The 13,488-nt window shown below is 43.1% G+C and overlaps 1 protein-coding gene across 1 annotated transcript in view; it reads right to left on the reverse strand.

Annotated features, from left to right (window-relative positions):
• Positions 1-2,359: 2,359 nt before the first annotated feature.
• The window catches only part of LOC147684091 (uncharacterized), a 224,995-nt gene continuing 213,866 nt past the window's right edge, over positions 2,360-13,488 (reverse strand). The window contains exons 9-13 of the mRNA XM_086944452.1: positions 11,836-12,033; positions 8,880-9,020; positions 6,331-6,567; positions 3,370-3,474; positions 2,360-2,855 (exon numbers count right to left, since the gene is read on the reverse strand). Of these exons, the coding sequence (XP_086800578.1) occupies positions 2,496-2,855; positions 3,370-3,474; positions 6,331-6,567; positions 8,880-9,020; positions 11,836-12,033 (1,041 nt within the window). The 3' untranslated portion in view covers positions 2,360-2,495. The remainder of the gene's footprint in view (positions 2,856-3,369; positions 3,475-6,330; positions 6,568-8,879; positions 9,021-11,835; positions 12,034-13,488) is intronic.

Consider the following 13,488-nt stretch of genomic DNA (forward strand, 5'->3'; position numbering starts at 1 on the left):
CGGACTCCTAGGATGCTGCAACTGCTTTTGGGAGTGCCAAAACGCCATCAATAATCCGACTGGGACCATGGAAAATCAGGAATGATGATTGAAGTGGGGCAAATTTTGCATCCCCCAAGGCTAAGTCATAACTATCCTCTGCTACCAATATGATGGAGCGCTTCTTCTTTCAAATTTCAGGGCCCATGAATACGCTTTCTGATTAATCGAAATCCCGAACCTAGACTAGTCATCAAATCCATACATTTAAATAATGTACAGCACTTTAGGCACCACAATGAGAGGCGGAGAGTGATTATGTTTCAAAACCATAAAGTTTTAAAGAAAGATTAACAACCTTTACGATCCAAAATGACCAAATTAGTATCACTCAATAACCAATGCTTTGTAAATATGAAGCTCAAATCAGTCACTATCATGTTAATGAGAGAACACATTAGTATAAAATTGACTCGTATAAAAGCCAATTAAAATCAAATCAGTTCTCCCATAAAGAGAGTACCCTATTCTGCTTTATCTTTCTGTAAAGTCGAAAAAGGAAAGACTAAAATATGTCTTAAAGTATTCTGCTGCATGGTCTACTCCACACAAGCTTAAATAACACAATTCTAACATTTGTTGCACCTACACATGGTTGCCACAAAATGCTCCAATCAGGTTAAAGCAATTGTTGCAATCGAATGCTCATTTATTTCTTAGCACAGTTCACAATGAGTCTTACCAAAATGCCCTTGAAGCTTACAGTTATCTTCAACAAAATAAGATACACTGGATCAGCCCGAGCTCTGCAGATGCACTAGTAAATACCAGTCAACAGTTATCAAGTAAGGAAAACATTTTACATGGGAAAGAAAACCAGGAGAATCAGGTTCATTAAATAGTGCTTCATCTGCCCCTAGACATGAGAATACACATGTTATGAATCAAGACGGTAACCAGACGTTAGCCCTTTTAAAATGCAGGCCTACATCAGCTATGGTCAATCCAAATGTGAACATAACAGGATAAAAACATTTGTATGATTACATGCTAATGTCAATATGATCCAAAAACATTGAATATAAAATGAGTCACCGGCACCAATAGTCCTGTGTTACCATCGCAGCTGCAAAATTATGGAACTCCCTTCCTTTGAGCATAAAATCCAGTCCCACGCTGATTATCTTTAGAAAGCAACTAAAGACATGGTTGTTTTCTCAATGACTTGATTATTCATAAAATACACAAAATATTGCTTCAGAGATTTACATTATTGGTATCAGACTTAGCTCACAGCGCCGAGACACCTATGGGTAATTGCAGCGCTTTAAAAATCGCATAAATAAATAAAAATAAAATAAATAAATAAGTAGGGGTTTCGAATCCAAGGACCTTTCACAGAAATGTGGTAGTGCAGATTCCACCACCTCAAACACAAAATGGTGGTGTGAAAACATGGACAGGTGTGTGGCAGCTGAAAGGGTTGATTCATGAGAGTGCACGTACACCTCTAAGGGTTAGATCGCGCTGATGGTTCAGATCACTGAGCAAAATGTGGGAACGGAAGAAGTGCTTTATCACTACTCTTTTTGGGAAGGAGAACTTTCTAAATGATACCAATTAACACTTCCTGTGATGTCTTGTATGGAATTTATTGATTTGAACAGTTGACACTGAGAAGATTGATTTCTTGCAAATATATTTTAGCACATGGAATAAAATCCTGAAGTTTGCAAGAAAGAGTTCACAACATTTGTTTGTCACCAACGAGGTGGCTGTCTTGCTCAACCAGCACTGCTTTCATGGCTTTGTTGATCTCCTGGCCCCCTTCTGTTCCACAAGCACCAGCAGCTGCAATAACAATTTATAGATATGTTCCAGAAATACATCTTTTCCTGGAGCCAGAGGGATATAGCAAGGTACAGGTAGAGATGAGTGTGTGTGTGGATGAGGATGGGTGAAGGTTTCCAAAACAGGAAGTCAAAGGAAAGGATCGTGGGCAACGGAATCTTCGGTCTATGGGGCAACACCTAGCTTTGATACCCCACACGAGGTTCTGTCGCATCGGAGGGCGCTCTTTTAAACTTTTGGGGGCCAAGTTGTGGAACTCCCTCCCTCTCCACATCCGTTGCATGGACAATCTGCTAGCCTTCCGCAGATCGATCAAAACCCACCTCTTTACCTCCCCGTAGGTCCCTCTTTCGTTGCCAGCTGATTGTGTTACGGTTCTAGCGCCGGGACGCCCCGTCGCTGGGGCAGCTGTTTGCGCTCTACAAAACAGGTAACATAACATAACATAACATAACAAGTACAATAATAGAAAAAAATGAAATAGTTTCAAGAGAAACAGATCTGTTTAGGGCTCTGCTGTCTACAGTCTCAGTAAGAAAAATCTAGTAGGTCCAGAGGGATAGTTGGACTTTCTAAGACCTGAGCCAGTGAGATCGCTGTCATTAGGGAAGACATCCATGAAGGTGGACTCTGCAGGGTCATTCTAACCTACACGAATAACTGTCTTATAATGTACCATTTATTGATGATGTCTTAGGCTCAGTCTGGGAAGAGGAATGACTCTTGAAGTCCACACAGCTACAGAGTATATGATGTCTACCACTTTGAAATACTGCACAGTGACATATAGCATCAACCATACCAGATCCCTGGTGCCCACTAGGGCCCACCTTATCATCATGCTTCATCGGGTTAGGGTCCGTCTTATCATCATGCTTCATCGGGTTAGGGTCCGTCTTATCATCATGCATCATCGGGGTCAGATTATGCTCTTCAATGGACTCCGACTGCTCTTCCATCTGGACACGTTTGTGGATCTGGTCGGCAGTCTTGGGAACTTCTTCAGCCAGGGGCACCCAATTACGCTGAAAAAGAAATAATTACATGAAAGCTGCCACACGGTCTTCACTTGGGACCAATCCTCTGAAGAATGGTTTACACCCAGGCTCCAAGACTGAAGAAGAGAAGGAAGCCCCTTGCATTCCTCAACTCCTTACCTAGCACAAGTACTCGCCATACCCCATCAGTTAATGAACCGAAGAACAAGTCAATCTTGCAAGAACACTCCCCATTTTATGGTGAAGACTCTCCAAAATCACAAGTCTGCACATGCATTATTACGCCTGCGTACCTTGTGATTCTTACTACCAAAAGACCCTGTTTGGGTAGGCAGGTGTATGAGTGCCTGATGCAGTGCAGTCTATATTCAGTACATTAGTTCCTTCAAAAACAAGGAGATGGTCTTGGCACAAATCGAAGGACCACATAAACCGGGGCCGGGGGCCGACACGCTGCCGAGTGGCCAGCGTGCAGCCTACCAGCTCTGGGCAGGTTTACAACAAGTAAAGAACTAGACAGCAGACAAAACCATATTCTTACCAAACGCAGCTCGATCAGATCTTGCAACAGGACATGGATTTGAGATGACGTTTTCTTTTGTTTGATGATATTTTCTATCTGATTAAAATACTGGTCCATTCTTGGCTGGTGAAAGAAGACACTGTTAGTTTTGAGCCCGGGTGGCTCCGCACAGAAAAGAGAAACGGGGTGCTAAACAGTCATCAATGTGTATACATCACAAACTATTGTACAAGTCATTAATGCTTTCATCTTTGTGTAGAAGATGTGTGAGAGATGCTAAGGGTCATATCATGAAGATTGGCAAATTGGAACATGGCTCACTGACGGCCGCCACTAACAATGGGTGGTGGTGCACGGGTTCCGCGCAGGGGGCCTGTTAATAATATATTTTTTTTAAACTAACCTGAAGCCACCAGCTGCCTCCGCGTTCACGTCACTCCTGCTGTCCTCTTCCTAGTCCCAGCAGCCCCTGGGGCAGACTCCCATCCAATCCCCGTGTTGACCTGAGCGGGCAGGAAAGACGCAATTCTCCGGTCATGGAGCCTGTCTGGTTTCGCTAGACCGGCTGCTGAATGCCGCCGGGCTGGAGAAACCTAAGTGCATATGTGTGTTTTGGTCGGCCTGAGAGGGCCGGCCAAACACACAGATGTACTTAGGGAGTGCACAAGCACTCCTACTCCCCCCCCCTCCCCTCCCAAGCCTCACCCCTTCCTGCACAATCTGGCTAAGAGCCAGTAAACAAAAAATAAAACAATGCTTGAACATCATTTTATTTTATGGTTGCTGGCTCTGCACCAGGCAGTGGGGCGACGCTCCTCCGCCATTGCTGAGAAGCCGCAGTTGACATAGCTTATCTGAGAAATTAATTCTCCTGGTTTAGTTGGGTGTTAAAAATGCTCAAAAAAAGCCCCACTACTCCAAAGCAACATCTTACTACAGTGTATACATCACTGGATTATTGAGCTATGACCTTCGATTACATTATGCAATCTCTACATAAATAATGTATTCACTGTCGCAAGTCTGTCTCTATCTTCCTAGAGATGCAGATTACAGAAAACATACTACAGTAGGAATTTCACCCAGGTGATTTATTTAATTTTGAAATTAACATTTCCGTCGTGCACGCAGTGCGTCTCTGAAGTCTCTCCAAACCTCACATTTTGGTGGAGATGCTAAGATCTGGTGTCTCTCTAATACTCCAGATGAAATCTAGTCATTATTTTGGGCAGTATCATATTGCTCATTGTGGGTACCTTCCAGTGGGATGCACGTGTGCCGCTCCCGAGAGAATCCTATCTCCACGCCTATTCACGCAGAACCGTGGAGAGATCAGGCACCCGGACCCTGCTCAGCTCAACCTAGCGATCTAGCTCCTGAGGTCATAGAGTTTGGTTACCTCAACCTTCCCCCAGACTGTATGAACGTTATCAAGGAAGCTAGATGCCCCACCACTAGAGCATGTTACGCTGCTAAGTGGAAAAGGTTTGTCATATACTGCCAAAACAACCAAATTGATCCTCTAGATGTGTCTATTCAACACATCATTGGATATTTACTGCACCTTCAAAAGTGTAACTTAGCTTACACGTCTATCAGGTTACACCTTGCAGCTATTGCAGCATACTTGCAAAATAGACAACATCTATCTATTTTTAGAGTGCCAGCTATTAAAGCTTTCATGGAAGGACTCAAAAGAATAATTCCTCCCAAAACACCACCCACACCAGTGTGGAATCTAAATGTAGTTCTCACAAGGTTAATGGGACCTCCCTTCGAAACATTACATAAATGCGAATTGCAATTTCTAACCTCGAAAGTGGCTTTCCCAGTAGCCATTACGTCTCTTAGAAGGGTTAGTGAACTACAAGCATTTACCATTCAGGAACCCTTTCTGCAAATGCATCATAACAAAGTGGTTCTTCGTACTAATCCAAAATTCTTTCCAAAAGTCATTTCCCCTTTTCATCTAAATCAATCTGTTGAGCTGCCCGTGTTTTTCTCGCAGACTCAAAGAGTCGCAGGAAGGGCTCTACACACTTTGGATGTCAAGAGAGCATTACTGTACTACATTGAAAGAAAACAACCCTTTCGTAAGACAAAACAACTTTTTGTGTCTTTCTCACCGCCACATAAAGGCAATCCCATTTCAAAGTCCGGGATCGCTAGGTGGATTGTTAAATGCATACAAATATGTTATCAAAAAGCTAAACGCACATTAACAATCCCACCAAAAGCCCATTCTACCAGGAAAATAGGGGCCTCAATGGCATTCTTAGGGAACATTCCCCTAGATGACCTATGCAAAGCAGCCACATGGTCTACACCACACACATTCACAAAGCATTACTGTGTAGACGTGCAAACTAAACAACAAGCCACTGTGGGCCAAGCTGTACTAAAAACTCTGTTTCAAACCACTGCAACAGATACGGGTGGTCGCCGCTAGGTGTGGGAACTGCTATGTAATCTATGCATAGTGTGCAATCTGCAGCTCATATGCCTCGAACGGAAAATGCTACTTACCAGTATGCATCTGTTCTTGGCATGTAGAGCTGCAGAGTTGCACACGCCCACCCGCCTCCCCGGCTACCTTTATCTGTTCCAGTATTATCTTAATTAGATACATATCACATGGACATCCCTATCTCTTATACAGCTCCATCACTACCCTAATGGCGAAAAACAATCTGGGGGATGGAGCCGATGACCATGCGCAGTATCATCCAAAGGAGGAGTCACCTATCCCGTGAATTCCAAAGACTTTTCTACAAAACAAACTGCAAACATCCGTTCCCAACACTAGGTGGCAATCTATGCATAGTGTGCAATCTGCAGCTCATATGCCTCGAACATGAGTGTTCTCTAGGTACCCACACCAGAGACAGTATATAGTGCTTTGGAGTACTCAAAGCGGTGGTACGATGGTTGCACTTTATTGTGAGGGAATGGATGTGTGCACAGTAGTACAGGCCATACCTTACTCTTGCAAGTGTCCAGGTCCTTGCCAATGGAGGACAAAAGCAAGCACAGGTGCTCCAACGAATCCTCGTCCTTTTTCTTGAAAAGCTTCACCACACAGTTATGCATGATGTTCTCCGTCAACATCTTTAGCTTGAACAGCTCCCCAGTCAACTTGATGTTACCCAAATGCCGCCTCCTAGACTGGTCTCGTGACAGCTCCAGCTCTTCCTTAAGGCGTATCTTTTCCTCAGGCTTCGAAGGAAAGGGGTCAGGGTTACTTACTTTTTTTTTTTTCTTTTCATAAAGTTTTATAAAGCGCGAACTAGACCCCAAGGTATCAGAGCACTTTACATGAGCACCGGTTTTCGTTACACATTAATTTTTCTTTTTTGTTAGGCACGGGAAGATTAAGTGATTTTCCCAGAATCACAGGATGTTGAGCGTCGTTGACGAGACACGAACCCAGTTCCCCAGCTTCGAGGTCACCAGCTCTAGCCGTAAGGCTACATCCTCTCCCTTATTTTTCTTTTTTTATCAAGGTATTTGACATAATGCGGAGTTCATTCTGAGGTGCAAAGAATAGAAAATATTTTTTAAGTTCTAGAATTATCTTGAACTTGAGGTGCTGTGTGAGATTCAGCTGAAACCATCTCGGAAAACAGGATTTCAGTGAGGGAAATTGACTTATATTAGGGGCAGTAGTAGACATCACACTGTACAGTGGCTACTTACATTAAACATTTCTTGTTTTTTTTTGCATTGCACAATTATACATATGTACATCCCATTACACATATTAACAATTTGAGGCATGGGGAGATGAAGCGGTTCGCCTAGAATGACAAAACGTTGGTCAAGTGATGATGCTGGGATTAAAACTCAAATCTCCAAGGTTAAGGTCTGCAACTTACCACTACAATGCATCTCCTACACTGGCCAAACCTGCAAAGTTTTCAAAATTACTTGTATAACAACAGTTCTCCAGCATTGGTATCTTTCATAGATTCATGCAAAGACTATCTTTGGTTGATTCTTCAAACACAAGATGCTTTGAAAGATCCAGTTATGGCAAGGACCCCGTATACAAGGGTTGCTTGTCAACCAGAGCTGTGGCATTTACTTCAGCTTGTTGTTGGAAAAAAGATCTGGTTACTTCATTGGGGTGTAAAAGGGGTGTACATATGGCACAGTGCTTTGTGGCTATTCACGGGTGCTGAATCTGTCAATGTCAGGCTAAATCTAATGCTTGGCCATGAATTCAGGATCTAAGTACAAGACGCCGTAGGACTCAGTGGCCATTAACTATTTGAATCATTTCCTGAAATGCACATGCAAATGATCTTGTTTCAGGTGTGGTGTGGTCCAACTCATTCAGGACTATAACATGAGTAAGACACAGCTACTTGTAAAACAAAGCATTGTGGATCAGGAACTGGATAGACTGTTGCTTTATCCTGCGCCCTTGTACATTACCTTTCTTGTTCACTGTATTATATTTGTCCGCTGTATAGCCTATCATATCCCCCAGGTACAGTACCCATCTGCTACCCTGACCCACCTTCATCCCCCTGATTCTCTGTAAGCCCTCCTATGTACACATTTTTATCGTTTTACCTGTTTTTTTTGTGTGCTATGACCCTGTATTACTATACTGTATCTGTAAAGCGCTCTGATACCCTCACGGGTCATGTTCGCGCTCTATAAAACCTTAAAATAAAAAAAAATAAAAAAAAAAATAGATCTTTTTTTTCTTTGAAAAGAAAATGTATTGATATAATATAAAACATCTCAATACATACAGAAATAGGAAATACAATCTTAACTTTAAAAGTCTTTGAAGGTAATATGGGAAGGAAGGGGAAGGGAAAAAAGAGGAGAAAGGAGGGGGTAGGAAAATGACATTTATGAGATATTAATATCAAACATAACCACCTATATAATTATTAATAATTACTGAATTGTATAGTAAACGGACGATGTGCGACAAATACATAATATTAATGTAAACAATAGATAAGTGAATAAACAAAAGAAATGAAATCATGGAGGTTAAGGCACTTTTTCAAGTTGGGATTATGGATTCGTGCTGTATTTGTAGATAAATCTAGAAAATGAGTAATAGGTGACCATAGGTAATCTCGTTTTATAGCAAGGGAAATGGGGTGGACATACGCCCGATCTAGCCTATGATTATAACAAATCCCATACCACCAAGCTTGGTAATAGATATTGGCGGTGTTCTTCCATGCCCTAGTGATTTGTTGGAAAGCAACTGCAATGAGTAGATCCATAATGTAAAAATTGTTTGAGTGTGATTCCCAATCAGAAGACATACTACCTAAAAATATATTAACAAAAGTGAGGGGAATTTGTGAATGAAAGATACTATTGATTTGTCTCAAAACTAGTTTCCAGAAATTATGAACATGGGGGCAAGAAAATAACGTGTTGAAGGTAATCAGGAACAAGATCTGAATGTTAGAAAGTAGAGAGCGGGAAGTCCATAGACCTGTTGGACAACAGAGAGGGGGACCACCCAAGCGTGGAAGAGAAGACTAGCTTACCGTGCCAGCTGCTTCCATTTCCTCCTCCTTCTTTCTAAACATCTCAGTGTCATCTCTTTCAAATTCCATCTTGCAACGGTTCAGCAGCACCTTGCGGAAGTTTACCGTTTTTGCACGATTTTCTGCTGCGGGGACCTTCAGCTAAAAACACCACGCCATCGTTAGGTGAAGCCTGCAGGTAGGCATGTGGCTTAACAATCTCATGGCCTAATAATGCACATTTCTGAGAGCAAGATTGCGGAATGATGCTGATGATTTGCCCTTGAGGTACTACAAGCACCAATGCATTGAATTACCAGCCTCAAAGAAATGTACATGTTAGTTAGTGTCTCTCTGTTTAACTTTGGGCGCTTTATACAGTAGACAATCACAGTCTACTGCATTCAGTTTCTGATAAAGATAAGACATTTCCACACCAGCGTCTTGGCAACAGACAGATTTCTGAGAGTGTTACGACTGATCAAAAGAGTAGTATGCATGTGTATCCCAAGCAAATAACCCAATGTGCTCTATAGATCTCCTGAAATTCAAAAGGTTTGGCAACGGGGTGGAACAACTGTGACGCCAGCAGTTCAATGCCCTGGACTTAGGGGTATATTTATGACCCCCTTGCACCGCTGTGGCGTCACTTTTTCTGATGCTCTGGCGGGGCAAACCTTGAAATCATATCTATGACGGCACGCAAGGCCTCACAGATATGGAGTATGGCAAAGCAATGCAAATCGCTGGGCAGCCCTACTCTGCCCTAGGGCGGTGCTCCATGGGCATTGCAGTTGGTGGTTCCATTCAACAAAAAACAATGTGGACGTATCCAGAAACTGATTAAAGAAATATTGGACTCACTGTAAGTAATTGCAATGCCAAAACACCATTAGGTTTTTATAAAAGACCCTCAGACACCAACCTGGTCATGCTTCATCATTGGGGTCCCAACCGGGTGGCCGAGTGCCACCCGGTTGTGCTACGATGTCAGGGTACAGCGGAGCTGGTGTGGTGTAAGTGTGTGATGAAGTAATGTGCTGGTTAAAAATACCTCTGAGAATCCTTGTCGCATAAATTTATTCGTGGCGGCCCAGGCTATATTAAAAATACAAAAGGGGACAACTAGTGGAGTGGTTTGACTCGCAGTTGTGAAGGTAGGTCTACTTGTTTCAGCCCCAAAGAAAAGTTGAGTAGGGCTTTCGTCAGGATCATGTGCAAAAAAGGCGAGTGGCAAAATCACGCCACGTGAGTAATAAAATCACAACACAAGCGCTAAGGTGTGTTGGAAAAGAGAATATGGGGAGTCAATACTTATGACACCTGTATTGTTACACTAAGTTAAAGTGTATGGCAGCGTATCGGGGGCCCGGGAGGGGAACCGCCTTTAGTCCCACTTTGGTTGTGGCGAAGTTCCCACTGGAAACCTAAATGTGTCTCCCTAGGTCCCGGCTCCATTAAACACCCATAGATTATGACAATTCCCCATATTTACACAACCATGTAAACCTAGGGGGCGCCAAAACCTTGAGGCGTAACAAGGAGAAATAAAACGTTATTTCTCCTAGTTTTTTTTCTCTTTCTGCAGCACACATGGAAAGACGCAAAAGCCACCAAAGATTGTTTTTGTGCAGGAAGGTGCCCCTTCCTGCACAAAAACAATACTGCAGAGAACATAGGCACCCTTGCACCATGGTACAAAGGTGCCTGCGTTGGCGGTAGGCCGCAAAATTTGCGCCAGCGCTCGGGAAAAGGAAAGGAATGCACTAGATAAATACAGTGCATTCCTGCCCTTTCACTTTGACGCAGGGCAGCGCAACAAGGTGAAAGAGGAAAAAGCCTCCCAGGATTGTTAATGTGCAGGAAAGGGCCCCTTTCTGAACAAAAACAATCCTGCCGACAACACAGGCACCCTTGTATCATGGTGCAAGGGTGTTTACTTTGACACTAGGCTGCTGAAATGGCTCCAGCGCGGGGGGACTTTGACATAGGGCAGCTCAACAAGGTGACTTGCTGCACTGCCCTACACCAAAACCCTATAAATGAGACCTTTAACCCGTTCTGTGCTCGAGTCAGCCAACAGCTGACGCGTGCACTACCTCCCTGGTGCTGCGCACGACAGTTGGCCGACACAGCCCCGCCCATCTAATGGAGCGCCCGCACTGCGGCGGAATTTGCGCCGCGGTAAACGGGTTAATTTTTGGGGATAAATTCAGATTAAGAATAGAACGATAATTACAGAAATATCAAAGGAATAAGTGATTCTCAATTAATTAAAATTCAAATGTTTCTATTAGTAGGGTGCAGCATTACCTAATTATACCCATCTTACCCCTTATCGAAGACTGGAGTGAAAACATATCCCCTCATTAGACGGTGGTTCACAAACCTATTCTGGTCAAAACATGGTATGCAAAGTTACCCCATCAGAACATAGCATGCAAACATATCCACCATCAGGTAGTGTAACACAAATGAATCCTCCAATGAAAGAGTTACATGCAAGCTTATCATCCTTTCATAATGTAGGAAATAATTGGATAGCCAATCAGAGGGCATCAGATGAAACAACTCCCAGTCAGAGTGTGGCATCAAAAAACACTGTACGTAAATTTATTCCGCATTAGAGACCCTCCCATGAACTTCGACCATCACAGAGCGATAAGACTACTTAGTGTTGACTACTTATTGTCAACTTATTGTTATTAGAGAACACCATGGGAACTCATTCATCTATCAACCAGCAGCGTGTGACTTCATCCTCATCTAAAGATAGCACATGAGCTTATCTCATTCAGAGAGCGTCTAATGAATTTATCCTTGCACAATGGCACGTGAATTAAATATCATCCGGTACAAGACAAAAATCATGCCCCTTGCAGACAACAGCACATTGAAATACCCAGATTAGAGAGGTGTTTTAACATGTTCATATTGGACAGTAGCACATCAACAAATTCCCAGCAATTAAACTTACCCCCATCATGCAGCGGCAAAAATTTGCATACACATCTGATAAATCCGGCTCAGAGACGACCTTCTCAATGATCAAGTCAATGACCCCCTTCAGTTGCTCCTCTGATTTGATGGGAAGAGAATTGACCTCCTTGATCATCTGCTTGAACGTGTGTGGGGTCAACCTGCTGAGAATATTGTCCATCCTACAGAGGAGATCCTGTCAAGAATTGAACGAAATATTGATAAATGGATTATTTTCACATCAAAGCCATTCATGTGCCATGTGGCACCCACCTATGTCCACAAGAGGCAGCAAAAAGAAAGCACCCGTCATAAGAGTAGTTTTATAACAAAAACAGTGGCTTCAGGGCTAAGCATTTACTTCTAACAATAACAATGTCAACACTGCTTCAATCTGACAAATCCACACACTGGGACCTGAACACCTCTATCTGAGGAATAACTGCATGCTGACCCTAAGTTAGATTTTGCCTGGTATCACCCATGCCCAGAATGGGCCATAGTCCCACTCTTTCCCTTAATTTGCTCAAGTTGTAGCTAGTAATTACCCTACTTGCCTACTCTTATAACCACTCATGGCCAAAACGCATGGCACAAACAAACTGAGCCGGTGGACAAACATACTCGGTGCTGCAATCAGAAATGATTTGTTGGGAGTATTTGTCACATGTGCTGATTCTCGCTTGTAACAAGTTTTAAGTGCCTTGCAATTGACCAACATAATCACTTCTGCTGGAACCTTTCCTGAAATTGAGTGGTCCAAAAAAATCATTCCATTATAAGCACCCTAGGACTGAATACAAAAGTACATTTTTTTAGCATGTCACTCCAAGGTATGGACACTTTCCTCAAACCAACATGCCTCTGGTGGACCACCAAGGTCTAGTCTTTTGCAAACAGGATATACAAGGTCTTGTCTATGGCACAAATTCTCATATCGATGTTGCAGAGGGTCTGGACAGGTTCTGGCTAATGAGGGGGTTACACTCTGTACCTTGGATGCTGTTAATGATGAACACAGTCTCCTAGACCGACACATCCTAAGCACATAGAACACAACACACTACACACCACCTAGGTAAAAAAGACCACACTTGTGGAGGACTGTGAATAATTGACATGGCAAGGATCAGCAGACTTTCCTCCCTGGGGTACTGGTGAGAAGGCCTTTACTCACCTTCTACCAACCATCTGGCCCCAACCTCAAGTCACCTTAGACTTTACTGTTATATATCAGGCACTATCAGGGTGAACATGTAATATGCTTGCAGGCTTGCAGATGGCCAAGTACACTGGTAGGAGGAAACAAAGCAGGTTAGAAAAAATTGGGCAGGTCGTCCCAGCTTTCCTAAGGTGTGACACAACTTCGGCCTCTACAAGCATCCTTTAAAACTATTGTCATGATGAGTTCTTCTTGCAATAGTGGCAGTTTTACGGTCTGCAGTACTCAGTTCCCATACTTGATCTGGTATTGATCGCCACGTCACCAAACTAGTCGGTCACCTCACTGCTAAATCAGAGGACTTAGAGAAAGGCTCCTTATTCCACTAGTTGCTACTCCAGCCACCAGCTCCATTTCGCTCACATCTCCCTATGTAGTTGCGATCTGGTGAGGAAGTGTGCCACTGTGGGCAAATACCAGACTGACTAT

This window comes from Lissotriton vulgaris, chromosome 11 (genome assembly GCF_964263255.1).
Source record: "Lissotriton vulgaris chromosome 11, aLisVul1.2, whole genome shotgun sequence".
Taxonomy (NCBI): Eukaryota; Metazoa; Chordata; class Amphibia; order Caudata; family Salamandridae; genus Lissotriton; species Lissotriton vulgaris.